Source organism: Pelodiscus sinensis, chromosome 20 (assembly GCF_052426305.1).
Source record: "Pelodiscus sinensis isolate ZL-2025 chromosome 20, ASM5242630v1, whole genome shotgun sequence".
Taxonomy (NCBI): Eukaryota; Metazoa; Chordata; order Testudines; family Trionychidae; genus Pelodiscus; species Pelodiscus sinensis.
Genome location: NC_143071.1, coordinates 25,633,503 through 25,653,644, shown reverse-complemented (window position 1 = coordinate 25,653,644; position 20,142 = coordinate 25,633,503). Strand labels below are relative to the sequence as shown.

Sequence of the window (20,142 nt, the reverse complement as noted above, 5' to 3'; positions counted from 1 at the left end):
GCCCTCACAGCAGGACCCAGTGCCATCTAGACCAGTGTTTCTGAAAGTGCTTTGCGAAACCACTTTGAGAAACACATTAACTAGCTGCCCTGGTTTGTTTATTTACTTGTGCTATGGCCACAGAGCCTCATGGCTCCTATTGGCTCAGTTTTGTCCTTTGCAGCCAAGGGGAGCTGTGGGAAGCGGCGTGGACCGGACCACCGCTTCCTGCTGCTCCACTTGGATGCAAAGAGCGAAATGAAGCCAATGGGAGCTACAAGGCTCCATGGCCACGGCACAGTAAATAAACAAACTGAAGTGGCCAATTAATGTGTTTCTCAAAGCAGTTTCGCGGAGCACTTTCAGAAACACTGATCTAGACCATCCCTGATAGATGTCTATCTAACCTGCTCTTAAATATCTCCAGAGATTTTTAATTTGTTATTTTTTATTTTATCTTGTAAACCTGTGGTCACCAACCGGTTGATTGCGATCGACTGGTCGATCGTGAGGCCTCGACCAGTTGATCGCGAGGCATTCAGGGCCCCCCATTTTCCCTCCACCCCCAAGAAGCCCCACTACCTACCTCTAGTGACAATCGAGGTAGTGCCAGCTTCCTACGGGGTGGACGGAAGTTCTGCAACGGATTCCAGAAATGCGCTGGCTGCTCCCCTCCCTCAGACCTGTGGCGTGTCGGGCGCGTTGTGGGAGGGGGCATCGGCCCCGGAGGAGGGGCACGGCGGCTTCCCTGTGCTGCAGGAGGAGTGAGTTGGCCCCGGAGGAGGAATGCAGAGGTTTCCCTGTGCTGCTTGAGGGAGGGTCGGCTCCGGGGGAGGCACTCGCGGGGGCTTCCCTGCGCCACAGGAGAGGGGTTCGGCCCTGGGGGTGGCGCGCATGAGGGCTTCCCTGCTTCACTGTAGGGATGAGTTGGGCCCGGGGGAGGTGCACAACAGAGGTTCCCTGCTCTGCAGGAGGGGGGAGTCGGGCCCATAGGCACACGCCGGCTTCCCTCGGGGGGGGAATCCTGGGAGGAGGTGGGTGCAGGAGACTCTCTGCCCCCCCCAGGCACCTTGTCCCCCTGCCCCTCTGTCCCCTGTTCCCACTCCCCTGCAAAGCCACAGAACTCTGTCCCCACTCCCCTGTCCCCAGCCTCAGAACTGTCCCCACTCCCCTGTCCCCAGCCACAGAACTCTCTCCCCAGCCACAGAACTCTGTCCCTATTCCCCTGTCTCCACCCACAGAACTCTGTCCTCACTGGCACCCTGTCCCCTGCCAAAGCACGCACTAGCACACATTAATGTGGGGCCACATTAATGAAGTTGGGGTGGAGGGGTTGGAGGAGGTTTTTTTTGCATCTCACTTGTGTGGCCCCAACTGACTTTTCTGTGAGTCAGTGACCCCTGACTCAAAACAGGTTCCCTGCCCTTCTCAGAAATAAAGACAATGCAGAAAGTTTTTGTGTTTGACATAGTATTTTATTTAAAAATGAAGCCTGGCCAACAGACCCCCAATTGGGGCCAAGCCCCCATCTGGCCACAGCATCATAACATTCCTGCTCTCCCCTTTCCCCCAGACCCTACTTTTGAGCCTATCATACACTGGAACCCCCCTGCCCTGAGCCCCTCACATACCCCAACCCAAATTCCTGAACCCTCTCATCCAGAAGTCTGTGGCTTGCTTAGTACCCTAACCCTACATCTGACCCCAACACTGCCTGGCCTGGAGCCCCCTCCCTGAGCAAGCATCCCCTTATCCATCTCCTTCTGTATCCAGATTTCCTCCCAGAACTTGCACCTCTCACCCCTTCCCACACCAAAATCCCACATTCCCACCCCAGAGACTACACATCCTGTCTCAACCCTGTGAGGGTACGGCTAGACTTCAGGAGTTGTTCAGGATTCTGGAGATATCCCAGAAAAACTCTTCTGCATCCAGGGATGCGTTTGTTCTTCCACTTCTTTTAGTGGAAGAGCAAACATGCTTTTTCAGTCACCCCTATATTCCTCTTTCCACGAGGAATAAGGGGGCTTCCAAAAGAAAGGTTTTTTTCTGACATTTGGTCCAGTCTAGACAGGCCAAATGTTGGAAAAACCTCTTCCTACAGTAGAATTGGGGGAAAAAGCAGCAGTATAAGGGGTGGGGATAGCAAGTGATGGAGAGGAGGAGAATAGAGAGGGTGGGGCTTCGAGGAAGGGGCAGGGTGGTAGATCTTGGCTTGTTCTGTCATTTAAAAAGTGACCTTGGGTGTAAAAAGATTGGATGCTACTGTTCTAAATCTACTCCCTTCCCTCTAGCATTCACTGTATTAGGCATTCCTTCATCAGAAAGAAGTCATTAAGCACCTGTGCCATTTCCATATTTCCTTTTATTGTTTCTCCCTCCTCACTGAGCAGTGGGCGTACCCAGTCCTTGGTCTTCCTCTGTTTCTAATATATTTATGGAATGTCTTCTTGTTTCCCTTCATGTCTGTAGCTAATTTGAGCTGTTTTTGTGCCTTTGCCTTTCTAATCTTTGGCCCTGCATGCCTGTGTTGTTTGCTTATATTCATCCTTTGTAATTTGTTCTAATTTCCATTTTTTATAAGACTCCTTTTTTATTTTTATATCATGCAAGATCTCCTGGTTAAGCCAAGGCGGTCTTCTGCCATATTTTCTATCTTTCTGACACAGTGGAATAGCTTGCTTTTGGGCCCTTAATAATGTCCCTTTGAAAAACTGCCAACTCTCTTCAGTTGTTTTTTCCCTTAGCTGGGACCTTACCTGCCAGCTCTCTGAGCTTACCAAAATCTGCCTTCCTGAAATCCATTGTCTCTATTTTGCTGTTCTCCCTTCCACCATTCCTTAGAATCATGAACTCTATGATTTCTTGACCACTTTCAACCAAGCTGTCTTCCACTTTCAAATTCTCATCCAGTTCCTCCCTATTTGTTAAAATCAAACCTAGAACAGCTTCCTCCCCCCAGAAGCTTTTTCAAACTTCTGAAATAAAAAGTTTCTTCAATGCACTTACTGGGTAGTCTGTGCCCTGCTGTGTTAGTTTCCCAACATACGTCCAGATAGTTGAAGTTTCCCATCAACACCAGATCCTGCACTTTGGACGATGTTGTTAGTTGTTTAAAAAAAGCCTAATACACCTCTTTCACCTGGGTAGAGGCCTGTAGTAGACCCGTAGCATGACATCACCCTTATTTTTTACCCCTTTTAGCCTAAGCCAGCTAAAACACATCTGTCTCCTATGTCCATCTCCACCTCAGTCCAAGTGTATACATTTTTAATATAAAAGGCAACATATCCTCCCTTTCCCCCTCTTCTTTCCTTCCTGAGTAAGCTGTACCCTTCTATACCAATGTTCCAATTGTATGTATTATCCCTCCAAGTCTTGGTGATACCATTGATGTCACAGTTTTGTTTATTTATTAGCACTTCAAGTTCTTCCTGCTTATTACCAATACTTCTTGCATTTGTATATAGGCATCTAAGATACTTATTTGATCTTGCCTCCCAGTTCTGCCTTATTCCTTCTTTTTCTCTGCTATTATAGCCCACGTTCCCTCCCATTTCCAACCCATCTCCCAGGTCTCCATGTTCTTCACTTACCTGTGGGCTTTGGTCACCTGTCCCTGTAGAACCTAGTTTAAAGCCCTCCTCACTAGATTAGCCAGTCTGCTTCCAAATACGGTCTTCCCCTTCCTCGAAAGGTGAACCCCATCCCTGCTTAGTAATCCTTCTTGGAATAGTATTCCATGGTTGAGGAAGCCAAAGCCCCAAGGTTTGGTTCTAGGACCGGTTTTGTTCAATATCTTTATTAATGACCTGGATGAGGGGATGGATTGCACCCTCAGCAAGTTTGCGGATGACACTAAGTTGGGGGGAGAGGTAGATACGCTTAAGGGCAGAGATAGGGTCCAGAATGACTTAGACAAATTGGAGGATTGGGCCACAAGAAATCTGATGAGGTTCAACAAGGACAAGTGTAGAGTTCTGCGCTTGGGATGGAAGAATCCCAAGCATAGTTACAAGCTGGGGACCAACCAGTTAAGTAGTAGTTCTGCAGAAAAGGTCCTGGGGGTTACAGTGGATGAAAAGCTGGATATGAGTCAACAGTGTGCCCTTGTAGCCAAGAAGGCTAATGGCATATTAGGTTGCATTAAGAGGAGCATTGCCAGCAGATCCAGAGATGTCATTATTCCCCTTTCTTCGGCTTTGGTGAGGCCACATCTGGAGTATTGTGTCTAGTTCTGGGCCCTCCACTACAAAAAGGATGTGGACACATTGGAGAGGGTCCAGCAGAGGGCAACCAAAATGATTAGGGGGCTGGAGCATATGACTTATGAGGAGAGGCTGAGGGACTTGGGTCTGTTTAGTCTGCAGAAGTGAAGAGTGCGGGGGGATTTGATAGCAGCCTTCAACTTCCTGAAGGGAGGTTCCAAAGAGGATGGAGAGAGGCTGTTCTCAGTAGTGACAGATTGCAGAACAAGGAGCAATGGTCTCAAGTTGTGGTGGGAGAGGTCCAGGTTGGATATTAGGAAAAACTATTTCACTAGGAGGGTGGTGAAGCACTGGAATAGGTTACCTAGGGAAGTAGTGGAGTCTCCATCCCTAGAGGTGTTTAAGTCTCAGCTTGACAAAGCCCTGGCTGGGTTGATTTAGTGGGATTGGTCCTGCCTAGAGCAGGGGGCTGGACTTGATGACCTTCTGAGGTCTCTTCCAGTTCTATGATAGCCCTCCTCGCGACACCATCTTTGCAGCCAGGCATTCTCCTCCAGGATGTTCCTGTCTCTGTCTGGGCCCCAACCTTTAACATCTTGGATACGGGCCCCCAGCAGGCAGCATATCTCGCAAGGTGACATGTCAGGGCGACAAATGGGCACCTCCATCCCCCTCAGAAGAGAGTCTCCGACCACCACTATCCTACATTTCCTCCTCACAGTGGTAGCAGCAGACCTTTTAGCCTTGAGGGTACGTGGCTTCTCCTCCTCAGCTGTAGGCGGTGATTCCTTATCTCCTGTATCAAGAAGAGCATAATGGTGTTCCAGTCCCACAGTGGGAAGGTTGAGAGCAGGAGTGGAACAATGTCTACTGCCAGAAGTAACCAGCTGCCAGTGTCCTCCCTGAGCCATCTCCTCCTCCACCAGTGGAGTGTTAGCAATCTTGTGTAGTGGGACAGCTACCTCAGCTGTCTTGACTTGAAAACTGTCCAGGAATTGCTTGTGGATTCAGATGCTCCTCAGCCTAGCCACTTCTCCTCCTGTAGCTTTCCCACCTGCTTCCTGAGAGATTCCACCAGCAAGCGCCTTTCATATTGGATGGTCCCCCCAGCCTGGATTTTAGTAAGTGGGACTTGCAAGCCACAGTCCCTGCAAAACTACACCAGGATCTGGGTAGAGGCATCCATCGTCAGGTGGTCTGTCTGGGTACAGGTGGAGGAGACAGAAGCAGTGTTGGCACAGGTGTTGTGGGCAGGAGTGGCCCGAGGCAGGCTGTAGCAGCTGATACCCCAGGCGAAACGCACGATCAGCACCCCCACCTGCACGGCCATCAATGGAGTGACATCATCATCGGCCGCCCCAGGATGTCATCATCAGGCGCCCCGGACGCACCATTGAAGGTGGCGCTGTAGATGATGGCCAAGTCCGCCTATAGTCACGGGTCATCCCTGGTTGTGGGACTTCCTGTCCATAGTAGGCCACCCTCTGTCAGACTCCCTCTTAAACTCCCCTTTCTGAAGTCCCCTATCTGCTTTTCTCCCCTGGTCGCTTTGGCTTTTAAAAGCCTGCTCACCTGGGTCAGGCCTACTCCCTGGTTAGTCTCATGGGGATGGCTGATCCTGAGGCTGATCAAAGGCAATCAAGGACACAAAGGACGAAACACTCCCAGACACACAATCCCAACTGCCACAATAACTGAAACTGAAATCACCTGAACTCAGAATCAAAATTCAAGCAGTCGAGCAAACTCACTCACATCAAAAGCTAGTACATTCACCTGGCAGCCTGTTCAGCGGCAGGATCTCTTGCTCTCCCTTTTAAAATCCCATATCTGCAGCCCCCTGGTCGCTCTGCCTCTGGCTTTTAAAGTCTGCTCACCTGGGTCAGGCCTGCTCCTTCGTTAGTCACACAGGGGAAGGCTGATCCTTATTTATTTATTAGCTGAAACTATTTATTTATTTATTTATTTATCTATTTATTTATAATATTTTTACCCTGCCTCTCTCTTTGAAATATTTGAGGCGGCTTACAAAAATTTTTAAAACACAATACAAATAAATATAAAATTTAAAATATGAGACCCCAGAAGGACATAAAACCTGCTAAAAGCATCTTGAGAGGAGGAATACACACACAGACTCAAACACCAATAAAAGCACGAGTAAAAAGGGTGGCTTTAGCCTGACACCGAAACAGTGATAACATTGGTGCCATGCGAATATCTTGAGGAAGAGAATTCCACAGCCTGAGCGCGAAAGCTGAAAAGGCCCTGTTCTGCGTAGATGTTAATCTTATATCCATAAATAGGGGAACATGGAGCAGAGCCTCCCCAGCTGACTTCAGTCCCCGGGCAGATTCATATGGGAGAAGACAGTCCTTCAGATATCCCGGTCCCAACCCATTTAGGGCTTTATAGGCCATAACCAAGACCTTAAATTGTGCCCGGAAACTTACCGGAAGCCAGTGCAGCAGCCAGAGCACTGGCATAATGTGCTCCGTATAACGAGTATTAGTTAAAACTCAAGCAGCCGCATTCTGGGCCAGTTGGCTCTTTAGAGGCAGCCCCAGATAGTGCATTACAGTAATCCAGTCAGGATGTAAAAAGAGCATGGATCACTGTGGCCAAGTCATGCTTGCTCAGGAGGGGTCACAACTGGCGGATCGGACGAAGCTGCCCAAAAGCACTCCTGGCCACTGAAGAAATCTGGTTCTCAAATGTTAAAAAAGGGTCCAGGAGGACGCCCAAGCTGCGTACCTGTTCTTTTAGGAGTAGAGTAACCCCGTCTGGAACAGGTACCATGCCACATTCCCGAACAGATGGCCTCTTGATCCACAGGGCCTTAGTCTTATCTGGATTCAACTTCAGCTTGTTTGACTTCTTCCAGACCATCACTGCCTACCGACACTGGTTTAAATCAGTCACTGCCACACCTGGTTCTGATGTCACAGGGAAATAGAGTTGAGTGTCACCTGCATATTGATGGCACTGGCCTCCGAATCTCCTTATGACCTCTCCCAGCAGCCTCATGTAGATGTTAAACAGCGTAGGGGACAAGATGGTACCTTGTGGGATCCCATAGCAAAACTGCCTTGGATCGAATAGCAGCCCCCTTGCTCTACCTTCTGAAAGAGTACACAGGTAAGACCAGAACCACTGCAAAACAGTGCCTCCAGTACCCAACTCTGCAAGTCATTTGTGATGGGTTCCTGGGTGCGATCACCCCCTCTCGGATGAGCAGGGGGGGTTCAGCGGACCCCCCCGTCCGACTTAAGGTATAGCTAGTGGGGCCATAGGCCCCAAGTTCAGCCCCTCCCTGGGGCGGGGTCCGCTGGCCTTGCCCGCCAAGGCTGCCAACTCCGGCATGCACTGGCGTATCTGTGGATGCCGGGTCGTGGGGGAAGGGGGACCCGTGGCCCGCCCTCTTCGCCAGGTCCCAGCCCGGGGCCCTGAGGGCAGGGTGCAACACAATCCCCGCACGACAGACGGGGTGCACTCCTGAAACGCGTCTGTCAACGGGCATCACAAGGATCCCACCCCGGGCTGCTTCCTTCCCCCCATGGGCCTCTGGGGGCCAACCTCCAGCTTCCTCGTGCCTACCGTGGTTCCTGTATCCTGCGCCTGGGTTGGCCCTCCGATGCTCCTTCCGGGTACCTGCTCATCCATGCTGTTCCTCTGCCGGACCTCACCTTCCCCTGGCTGCAGATGCTCCCCCGTGCTGCTCCACAGCCAGAGCTTGCTGTCCGCCGGCTGCGGGGATGGTCCCGTGCTGTCCCTCGGCCGGGGCTCGCAGTCCGCAGAGGCAGTCTCGAGCTGTTCTGTGGCCGAGGCTCGCCGTCCGTTGGCTGTGGAGGCTGCCCCATGCTGTCTCGGCTGGGGCTCACCGTCTGCCAGCTGTGGAGGCTGCTCCTTCCCTGATGCCGGCGGGCCCTTTTGAAACAGCCCGCCGGTCGTGATGTGGCCCGGGGGACATGGGAGCTTCGTGACATGGGAGCTTCTCCTGTCACATCCGGGCCATCACTCACCACCCCCGCCCTCCCTGGTTGCATGCCGGGGGCGGGGCCAGTGTTCTTCCTGCCAGTCAGGCGAAGAAGCAGGGAGGTAACCTAGTGACAGATGATGTGGGAAAAGCTGAAGTACTTAATGCTTTCTTTGCCTCTGTCTTCACGGACAAGGTCAGCTCCAAGACAAATGCACTAGGCAATGCAGTGTGGGAAGGCAGTGGACAGCCCTTGGTGGGGAAAGAACAAGTTAGGAACTATTTAGAAAAGCTAAACATACACAGATCCATGGGCCCGGATTTAATGCATCCGAGGGTACTGAGGGAGTTGGCAAATGTCATTGTCCATTATCTTTGAAAACTCGTGGCGATCGAGAGAGATCCCGGATGATTGGAAAAAAGCAAATGTAGTGCCTATCTTTAAAACAGGGAAGAAGGACAATCTAGGGAACTACAGACCGGTCAGCTTTACCTCAGTCCCCGGAAAAATCATGGAGGGGATCCTCAAGGAATCTGTTTTGAAGCATTTGGAAGAGGGGAAGGTGATCAGGAATAGTCAGCATGGATTCATGAAGGGCAAGTCGTGCCTGACCAATCTGATTAGCTTCTATGATGAGGTAACTGGCTCTGTGGATATGGGAAAGTCAGTGGATGTGATATACCTTGACTTTAGCAAGGCTTTTGATATGGTCTCCCACAATATTCTTGCCAGCAAGTTAAGGGAACATGGATTGGATAAATGGATAGTAAGATGGATAGAAAGCTGGCTGGAAGGTTGGGCCCAGCAGGTAGTGATCAACGGCTCGATGTCAGGATGGCGGTCGGTTTCTAGCGGAGTGCCCTAAGGTTCGGTTCTGGGACCGGTTTTGTTCAACATCTTTATTAATGACCTGGATGAGGGGATGGATTGCACCCTCAGAAAGTTTGCGGATGACACTAAGCTAGAGGGAGAGGTAGATACTCTGGAGGGCAGTGATAGAGTCCAGCGTGACTTAAATTGGAGGATTGGGCCACAAGAAATCTGATGAGGTTCAACAAGGACAAGTGTACAGTCCTGCACTTGGGACAGAAGAATCCCAAGCATTTTTACAGGCTGGGGACTGAATGGTTAAATAGCAGTTCTGCAGAAAAGTACCTGGGGATTACAGTGGATGAGAAGCTGGATATGAGTCAACAGGGCGCCCTTGTAGCCAGGAAGGCTAATGGCATATTAGGGTGCATTAGGAGGAGCATTACCAGCAGATCCAGAGAAGTGATTATTTCCCTTAATTCATATCTGGTGAGGCCACATCTGGAGTATTGTGCCCAGTTTTGGGCCCCCCATTATAGAAAGGATGTGGATGCATTGGAGAGGGTCCAGCGGAGGGCGACCATAATGATTAGGGGGCTGGGGCGCATGATCTGTGAGGAGAGACTGTGGGATTTGGGTTTGTTTAGTCTGCAGAAGAGAAAAGTGAGGGGAGATTTGATAGCAGCCTTCAACTTCCTGAAGGGAGGTTCCAAAGAGGATGGAGAAAGGCTGTTCACAATAGTGACGGATGGCAGAACAAGGAGCAGTGGTCTCAGGTTTCAGTGGGAGAAGTCTAGGTTGGATGTTAGGAAAAACTACTTTACTAGGAGGTTGGTGAAGCACTGGAATGGGTTACCTAGGAAGGTGGTGGAATCTCCATCCCTAGAGGTTTTTAAGTCTTGGCTTGACAAAGCTTTCGCTGAGGTTGATTTAGTTGTGATTGGTTCTGCTTTGGGAAGGGGGATGGACTTGATGACCTCCTGAGGTCTCTTCCAGCTCTATGATTCTGTGAAATTGTAAAAATGTAATTGTATAGGGGGAGGGATAGCTCAGTGGTTTGAGCATTGGCCTGCTAAACCCTGGGTTGTGAGTTCAATCCTTGTGGAAGCCATTTAGGGATTTGGGGCAAAAAAAGATGTGTCAGGGATGGTACTTGGTCCTGCTGTGAAGGCAGGGGACTGGACTCGATGACCTTGCAAGGTCCCTTCCAGTTCTAGGAGACAGGCAATCTCCATTAATTTAAATAGTCTGTGCATATGGCACTGAACTTTCCATCCAGTTTCTGGGCCATTCTTGATCTGGGCATCTAGACTGTGAGACAAGAACGTGAGAACATAAGAACAGCCATAGTGGGTCAGACCAATGGTCCATCCAGCCCAGTATCCTGTCTGTCGACAATGGCCAATAGCAGATGCCCCAGAGGGAGGGGACACAATAGGTAATCTTCACATGATCCCTACCCCGTCACTCACCTCCAGAGAAACAGAGATTAGGGACACAATTCTTACCCATCCTGGCTAATAGACATAGATGGATCTAATCTTCATGAATCTATCTAGCTCTTTTTTGAACCCTGTTAAAATCCTAGCCTTCACCACATCTTCTACCAAGGAGTTCCACAGGTTGACTGTGCACTGAGTGAAGAAAAACTTCCTTCTGTTTGTTTTAAACCTGCTGCGTATTAATTTCATTTGGTGACCCCTAGTTCTTATATTGTGGGAATATGTAAATAACTTTACCTTATTCACTTTTTCTACACGAGTCATGATTTTATAGCCCTCTATCATATCCCCCCCTTAGTCTCCTCTTTTCTAAGATGAAAAGTCCAAGTCTTTTTAATCTTTCTTCAAATGGGATCCGTTCCAAACCCCTAATACGTATTTGTTGCCCTTTTCTGAACCTTTTCCAATGTCAATATATCTTTTTTGAGGTGAGACAACTACATCAGCATGCAGTATTCCAGATGTGCGTGTATCATTGTTTTATATAGAGGCAATAAGATATTTTTTGTCTTATTTTCTATCACTTTTGTAATGATTCCTAACATTTTATTTGTTTTTTTGACTGCCATTGCAAACTGAATGGATGTTTTCAGAGAACTACCCACAGTGACTCCAAGATCTCTCTCTTGTAGTTGTAGCTAAATTAGGGTATGTCTACACTACAGCACTAATTGGAACTAAGTTAGGTCGAATTAGTTAATTCGAACTAAGCTGTTCGAATTAGCGCATCTAGACTTAAAAACTAGTTCGAATTAGCATTTTGCTAATTCGAACTAGCATGTCCACACTGAGTGGACCCTGAACTGAGGTTAAGGATGGCCGGAAGCAGTGCTGACAGGGCATCAGATTAGGACTTAGAATGTGGAGCTGCTGCCTCAGGCTAGCCGAGGCCTGTGCTTAAAGGGACCCGGGACCCAACCCCCACCCCGGACAGACAGTTCTCAGGGGTTCCCCGCTTGCAAATCAGTCCTCGCTTGGAGTGCCCTCACTTGGCACATCACAGCACTCGGCCATCAGCCCGGCTGCACTTGCCGCAGGCTGCCATCCGGAGGGGGGAGTCAATCAAGGGGCTTCAGGAGAGTTTCCAGCCCGAGCAGCCCGCAGAGCCAGCCCAGTCCTCCTCATTGGGGGCTCGTACCCCATTTCTCCCTCACCTCCTTCCACTTACCCCTCCCTAGCCCCCCTTCCTGATGTACAAAATAAAGGACATGTGTGGTCAAAAATAGAAACTCTCTTTGTTGAACAAAACTCGGGGAGACTGGGAAAAGAAGGTGGGAGAGGGGAAGAGAGAGGTGGGAGATGGAAGGGCAACTAAAACGATCAGGTGTTTGGAACAGGTCCCGTATGAAGAGAGGCTAAAGAGACTGGGACTTCTCAGCTTAGAAAAGAGGAGACTGAGGGGGGATATGATAGAGGTCTATAAAAGCATGAATGGTGTGGAGAGGGTGCATAAAGAAAAGTTCTTCATTAGTTCCCATAATAGAAGGACTAGAGGACACCAAATGAAATGAATGGGTAGCAGGCTTCAAACTAACAACAGAAAGTTCTTCTTCACAAAGCAAATAGTCAACCTGTGGAACTCCTTGCTGCAGTAGGCTGTAAAGGCTAGAACTAGAACAGAGTTTAAAGAGAAGTTAGATAAAGTCATGGAGGTTGGGTCCATGGAGTGCTATTAGCCAGGGGGTAGGAATGGTGTCCCTGGCCGAAGTTTGTGGAAGGCTGGAGATGGATGGCACAAGACAAATGGCGGTCATTATCTTCAGTCCATCCCCTCCATGGTCCCTAGTGTTGGCCGCTGTCGGCAGGCAGGCTACTGAGCTAGATGGACCTTTGGTCTGACCCAGTACGGCCATTTTAAGCTCACGGCTCACTGTCGGGGGTCTCAGTGGACCACCTTGGTTTTCATGCCAACCTGCTCCTGGGTGGCCAGGCTGGCAGCTATCCTGCCCTACACAGCCACTTTCCTGTGCCTAGTGCGGAGGTCGTGGATGAGGTCCACGATGTCTGCACTAGACCAGGCAGGCGCCCGCCTCTTGCGAACCTGGGCTGGCTCCCGGGAGCCGCCAGCCTGGTCCCGGGAAGAGGCAGAGGGCTGGGTGGCAGCGGGTGGCCGGCTAGAGCCGTGCCAGGTGCAGGGTCTGCTGGCTGGGTGCTGGCAGGCTTGCACCTGGCACGGGCACCGTAGCCAGCCCGTGCCCCTTTTAGGGCTCCGTGGCTGGGAGGGGGGCAGAAGAGTTTCCCTGGTGGTGCCCAGAGTGGCCGCCAGGGAAAGCTGGGGAGGGCTAGCCTCCCACTAGTTCGAATTAAGCGGCTACACAGCCCTTAATTCGAACTACAGGCAGTCCCCGAGTTACGTGGATCCGACTTATGTCAGATCCGCAGATATGAATGGGGATTTTCTCGCCCCAGAGGACTGGAGCGGCCGGACGCCTGGTCCCGCCGCCCGCCTCCTCCGGGGCGAGAAAAGCTGCTCCCCGTCTCCCTGGTCTGCTGCGGGAGACCAGAGAGACGGGGACCAAAGTGGTGCAGGACCCGGGGCCGGACCCGCGACCACTTCCAAATCAGCTGGAAGCGCCGCGGGTCCGGCCCCGAGTCCTGCGCCGCTTTGCTTAGCGTCTTTCTGGTCTGCAGACCAGAGAGACGCTGAGCAAAGCGGCGCAGGACCCGGGCCCGGACCCGCTGCGCTTCCAGCAGATCTGGAAGCGCGGCGGGTCTGGCCAGGGTCCTCCGCCGCTTTGCTCCGCGTCTCTCTGGTCTGCTGGGGGGGACGCAGCTAGTGCCCCCCTCCGCAGACCAGGGAGACGTAGAGCAAAGCCCGGGGCCTATGGTAGAGCAGGTGGGGCACTGCCGGTTTGTCCCACAGCACCGCTTCTTGGCGCTACTGGACCAACCCGGCAGCACCCCAGCTACTCTGCCCCAGGAGTCCTGATTCAGCCGCTGCTGATCAGTTTCAGCAGTGGCTGAATCAGGACACCTGGGGCAGAGCAGCTGGGGTGCTGCTGGGTTGGTCCAATAGCGCTGAGGAGCGGCCGCGCTACTGGACCAACCCAGCAGCACCCGAGCCGCTCTGCTCCAGGCGTCCCCAAGTTAGCCACTGCTGAAACTGATCAGCGGCTGACTACAGGAAGCCCGAGGCAGAGTTGCTCTGCCCCGGGCTTCCTGGAATCAGCTGCTGATCACTTTCAGCAGCAGCTGACTTGGGGACGCCTGGGGTTCTTAAGTTGAATCTGTATGTAAGTCAGAACTGGTGTCCAGATTCAGCGGCTGAATCTGGATGCCAGTTCTGACTTACATACAGATTCAACTTAAGAACAAACCTACAGTCCCTATCTTGTACGTAACCCGGGGACTGCCTGTACTTAATTCAAACTAGGCATTAGTCCTCGTAGAATGAGGTTTACCTAGTTCGAATTAAGCGCACCGCTAGTTCGAATTAAGTTCGAACTAGCGGTTTGCATGTGTAGTGCCTATCAAAGTTAATTCGAACTAATGGCTGTTAGTTCCAATTAACTTTGTAGTGTAGACATACCCTTAGTTCCCATTATATTGAACGTATAGTTGGGATTATTTTTCCCAATGTGCATTACTTTACATTCATCAATATTAAATTTCATTTGCCATTTTGTTGCCCAAGCATTTTGTTTGGTGAGATCTTTTTTAATCTTTTCACAGTCCGCTTTGGTCTTAACCATCTTGAGCAGTTTGGTATCATCTACAAATTTTGCCACCTCATTGTTTACCCCTTTCTCGAGATCATTTATGAATATGTTGAATAGGATTGGTCCCAGGACAGACCCTTGGGGGACCCCAGTAGTTACCTCTTTCCGTGCAGAAAACTTATTATTTATTCCTACCCTTTGTTTCCTGTCTTTTAACCAGTTATCAATCCATGAAAGGACCTTCCTTCTTATCCCATGACAACTTACTTGACTTAAGAACCTTTGGTGAGGGACCTTATCAAAGGCTTTCTAGAAATCTAAGTACACTATATCTACTGGATCCCCCTTGTCTACATGTTTGTTGACCCCCTGAAAGAACTCATGTAGATTAGTAAGGCTTAGACTTACTGGTCTGTAATTGCCAGGATCACCTATAGACCCCCTTTTAAATATTGGTGTCATGTTAGCTATCTCCCAGTCATTAGGTATGGAGGCTGATTTAAAGGCTAGGTTACAAACCACAGTTAATAGTTTAGCAAGTTCCCATTTGAGGTTTCAGAAGTCTTGGGTGAATGCCATCTGGTCCCAGACTTGTTACCATTAAGTTTATCAATTTGTTCTACTCCCTCCTCTAATGACACTTCAATCTGGGACAATTCCTCAGATTTGTCACCTAAATAGAATAGCTCAAGTTTGGGAATCTCTGCAATATCCTCAGCTGTGAAGACAGAAGCAAAGAATTCATTTAGCTTCTTTGGAATGACTTTATAATCTTTGAGTGCTCCTTTAGCATCTCGATCGTCCAAGGGCCCCAGTGGTTGTTTAGCCGGCTTTCTGCTTCTGATGTTCTTAAAAATCTTTTGCTATTACTTTTGAGTTTTTGGCTAGCTGCTCTTCAAACTCCCTTTTGGCTTTTCTTATTATATTTTTACACTTAATTTGACAAAGTTTATGCTCCTTCCTATTTTCTTCACTAGGATTTGACTTCCACTTTTTAAAAGATGTTTTTTTATTGGTTACTGCTCTTTTACTTGGTTGTTAAGCTACGATGGCACTTTTTTTTTGGTTCTTTTACTGTTTTTTTAACTTGGGGTATACATTTAAGTTGGGTCTCTATTATGGTGTCTTTGAAAAGTTTCCATGCAGCTTGCAGAAATTTTACATTTGTCACTGTACCTTTTAATTTATGTTTAATTATCTTCCTCAGTTTTGTGTAGTTCTCCTTTCCGAAATTAAATGCTATAGTGTTGGTCTGCTGAGGTGTTTTTTCCACCTTAGGGATGTTACATTTTATTACATTATGGTCACTATTTCCAAGTGGTCTAGTTAAGTTCACTTCTTGAACCGGATCCTGTGCTTCACGTAGCACTAAATCAAGAATAGCTTCTCCCCTTGTGGGTTCCAGAGCGAGCTTCTCCAAGTAGCAGTCATTGAAGCTATCAAGAAATTTTATCTCTTCATCCCGTCCTGACGTGATGTGTACCCAGTGAACATGGTGATAGTTGAAATCTCCCGCTATTATTAATTTTTTTATTTTGATAGCCTCTCTATTCTCCCTTAGCATTTCATAATCACTATCACTGTCCTGATAAGGTGGATGATAACATATCCATAGTGGTATATTCTTATTATTTGAACATGGAATTAGCCATAGAGATTCTACGGAACATATAAGGTCATTTATTTTTACTTAATTTGATTCTACATTTTCTTTTATGTATAGTGCCACTTCCCCACCGGCATAACCTGTTCTATCCTTACAATATATTTTGTACCTTGATATGACTGTCCCCCATTGATTGTCCTCATTCCACCAAGTTTCCGTGATGCCTGTTATACTGATATCCTCCTTTAAATCTAGGCACACTAGTTCACCCATTTCATTATGTAGACTTCCAGCATTTGTGTATAAGCACTTTAAAATAGTGATTTATCTGTTTGCTTTTTCCTGATATGTTATACACCTTTTCATTTGATTGTGTCTCATCTGATCCGACCCATACTTCCATCCTCTCCTCCTGACTAGAACATAGAGCATCTCTATTAATCTGCTCTAAGAGAGGTCTCTGTCTGATCCATGTGCTCCTGCGTACCCATCAGCTTTCCCCCAGCCCTTAGTTTAAAAACTACGACCTTTTCAATGATGAGTGCCAGCAGTCTGGTTCCATTTTGGTTTAGGTGGAGCCCATCCTTCCTGTATAGATTCCCCCTTTCCCAAAAGTTTCCCCAGTTCCTAATAAATCTAAACCCCTCCTCTCTACACCGTCGTCTCATCTACTCATTGAGACTCTGAAGCTCTGCCTGCCTACCTGGCCCTGTACGTGGAACTGGAAGCATTTCAGAGAAAGCTACCATAGAGGTCCTGGATTTCAATCTCTTTCCTAGCAATTTGGCCTCCAGAACCTCTCTCCTACCCTTCTCTATGTCATTGGTACCTACATGTACCATGACCACCAGCTCCTCCCAAGTACTACACATAAGTCTATCTAGATGTCTTGAGGGGATCTCAACTTTCACACCAGGCAGGCATGTCACCATACGGTTCTCCTAGTCATCACAAACCCAGATATCTATGGTTCTAATGATTTAATCCCCCATTACTAACACCTGCCCTTTCCTAAGGAATGGAGTTCCCTCCCCCGGAGAGGTATCCTTAGTTGAAGAGGATACAATAATATTCTCTGGAAGGAGGGTCCCAACTATGGGAACAAGGAGACTGCCTGCCCTGTGCTCTTTGAATTACTTTGCCAAGGTCAGGTAGCCTGATGTAAGAAGCTGCCTGAATTAAAAGCAGGGGGGAAATGAACGGGTGGGGAACAGACTGGGACAAGGAGCCTGCAAAGGAGGGGAGGGGGGGATTGGTAGAGGGACCTGGAGGTGTGTTTTGAGAAAAACAGTATGTAAGTTAAAAGCTGTATCATAATGCATACACACATGGATGAATTTAGGTTGCAAGGTAACCATAATTTAGGCATTTTCTAACTTTTGAGTGACTGACGTTGCAGCCATAGTAATGTGTAATGGAGGGATTTTTGTGTAATTGTATTCAACTTCGGCTATTTCTATTGATGACTGAGGGTGTGTCTAAACTACATGGCTCCATTTATGGAGTCATGTAGATTAGGCTGATCGGCAAAGGGAAATGAAGCCGCGAAGAAGCTGATCAGCTGTTTGTCAGCTCAGGGCGTTAGTCTGGACGCTCCCGCATCGACCTGAAAGCCCTTTATCGACCTCCCCGTTATGCCTCGTAGGGCTTTCATGTCGGCAGGGGAGCATCCAGACTAGTGCGCTGAGCCAACAAACAGCTGATCAGCTGTTAGTTGGCTCAGCACGGCAGCCATTTAAATTTAAATGAAGCCACGATTATTTAAATTGCGGCTTCATTTCCCTTTGCTGAACAAACAAATCTACATGGCTCTGTCGATGGAGCCATGTAGTTTAGACGTACCCTGAATGTCTAAGGTTTGACAGTTTGTGATTTTTATTTTGCTTTAGATTATAGGTTGCAGAGTCAGGAGAGAGCCACTGGATTCCACCGAACGATATACTCGTTGGATCAATAATCTGACGCATGGACAACTTCTTACACAGGTATTCTTGTTTCATCTGGGATTGAATCTGTGGCACTCAAGCAGAAAACAGAGAGGCTTGTTTAGTTCTGTTTTCCCATTTACCAGTTGTACTTGGTGCTGATCAGAGTTGTCCTTTGAAAAGCTAAAGGCAAAAATTATTTTAAAAAATCTATCAAATATTTGACTGAATGTAAATTATAGAAATATATTGAATAATGCATGTTAATGTGCCCATTAAAATATAATACTGATGCCTATAATTGGAGAAATGCCTTTTGATCACATGGCTACTGCATAGAGATGACCCTTACTTTTGAGGTGGTTAAAACTATTTTATTTCACTTTTCATTTCTAGTATGCTTCATCTTTTTCCTATAGGCATGGTAGTTACACAGTGGTTAACTGCACACCTGCTCCCTTTAACATCCTAGTACTTAAATAACATTTTCTTTTGAGAATACATATTTAAGTAAGATGAAAAAATTCTCTGTCCTGAGATCTTAGTTGTAACATTACACACTGTGTGTGTGCGCACGTGTGCATGCTCATCCTGTGCACTCCCCGAGTTACAAATGACCAATTTACAAACATCTGCGCACACAAACAAAAGTTCACCTGCAGCTTCAAGCAGGGCCATCCTTAGGATTTGTGGGGCCTTACGCAGTGCTATTCAATTGGTGCCCCTATGCCCAAAGGCAGCTCAAGGGGGATGATGATTTTTTTAGAGATGTGATTTTATAATCATCACTAGCAGCACACTAATGAAATAAGTTTAACATTTGTTTTAAAATTAGGTTCTGTAGACTAACAGAGTAAATTCAAAACCAGCAATGGTCCTGTAGAACCTTAGAGACTAATCCAAAGATATATCGATAATATCATGAGGTTTTTTGGGCACAGCCCACTTCTGCTGATGACAAAAAGTAAATTCAGTAACTGACAATATATACCACTTGTGCCTCTTGCCTACTCCCCTGATGAGCCTGGTTGCAGCCTGTGGGAGCTGGGTGGATAGGCTGGGTGCAGTCCATGTGGGGGGATGGGACTGCCTGCAGGAGCCAATGCAGAGCCTGCAAGAGTGGTGGGGTGACAGCAGGGGAATGCCCAAAAGACCCCTTCAGAATCTCCACCTACCTTCTCATCCTCTTCTAACTAAACCTGCCTTTCCTCAAGCAACAGCATTCAGGGATACATTTTTAAAAAACTATTTCTACTATTTTTCATTGCAAATATACAGTATTTCAGCTATGTTGTGGGTTAAATAGTCTTTTGTGGGCTAGCCTGAGAACCTAACCACCATTTATAACATTGTTTCAATGGGAAAACACATTCTGAGTTCCAAACAACCGACTTACAAATGAAATTTTGGAACACAACCAGTTAATAAGTTGAGGACTTCCTGTACATATTTAGTTAACTCTTGCAAGAGAGATTTTTTTTAAATATTATTTTTCAAGGCTTAAACACAGGTTGCATTATCCTTGTTTTTAAGTACAATGTATCTGGTGCAACTCAAGACAACAGATTTGGCTTTAAAAGAGATTGTTTCATTAGGCGTGTGGCCAACACTGATCTAAGAGTCTTTGGCAAAAACAAATTAAACTGTGGAAGAAATCAATCCAGTTCATAGAAGAATGTCTATACTGAGTATTATAAGAAGTCTAATGGGTGGTTAGTGAAAGATTGTCCTACTGTGCATTTTAAAAGTGCATATTTTGGGCTTAGTTCTTGTGGTGGTGTCAGGAAAATATTTATTTTTAATTTTGCTGGGTTTAAATGGCTCAAGAGATGAATACACCCTTGTTTGTTAGACTTCATATTGCAGACTCAGTTGCATTCCTCACTGCCATAACCCTAAAGACATATTTACAGCTTCTGGAATGGTAAACATACCACAGAGAGGAACTCCTAGAGCCGTTGCATTGGAAACAGTTGAAATGCACAATAACAGATCATAGGTTTAAAATATGTAGACTTTTTTTTAAGTTCTTAGAACTAAAGAACAATAATTTTATTATAAAGAACTTACAAAGTAAAGTACCAATGGTATGGTTCATCAGATTGTCTGAAGAAAAATTCATGGGGACTGCTTTACTAAGTTTGGGAAGGGGTGTGATTATAGGATTCATTCATTTATGTTTGGTGATTTTGCCCTGCAATAATAAAATGTTAGTTTTAGATAGTTAATCAAATAAAAATGGTCAAAGGAAAACAGTTACCAGCTGTGTTCCCTCTAAGATGCATAGCAGCACAGCTTCACAGGAGATTAAGCAGCCCTTCCCAGTCAGAGGCTGTATTCATGGAGCTGACTGACTGGGCGGGGCGATTAATCTCCCATGAAGCTGTGCTGCCACACAGCTCATAGGGGACAGTGGTTATCAGTGGACTATTTGGTGGAGTAGTTGGGTATGGGAATAGAAGAGGCTGATGATTTG

General features: G+C 47.5%; 1 protein-coding gene across 15 annotated transcripts in view; it reads left to right on the top strand.

The window, feature by feature from the left end:
- Positions 1–20,142, top strand: part of QTGAL (queuosine-tRNA galactosyltransferase) — a 357,741-nt gene that overhangs the window by 91,256 nt on the left and 246,343 nt on the right. For 13 of the 15 annotated variants that reach the window (XM_075903524.2, XM_089771977.1, XM_014571338.4 and 10 more), the window contains one exon: positions 17,631–17,726. The exons of the other annotated variants lie outside the window; for them this stretch is intronic. In XM_075903524.2, the coding sequence (XP_075759639.2) occupies positions 17,631–17,726 (96 nt within the window). The remainder of the gene's footprint in view (positions 1–17,630; positions 17,727–20,142) is intronic. 15 annotated transcript variants of the gene reach the window in all.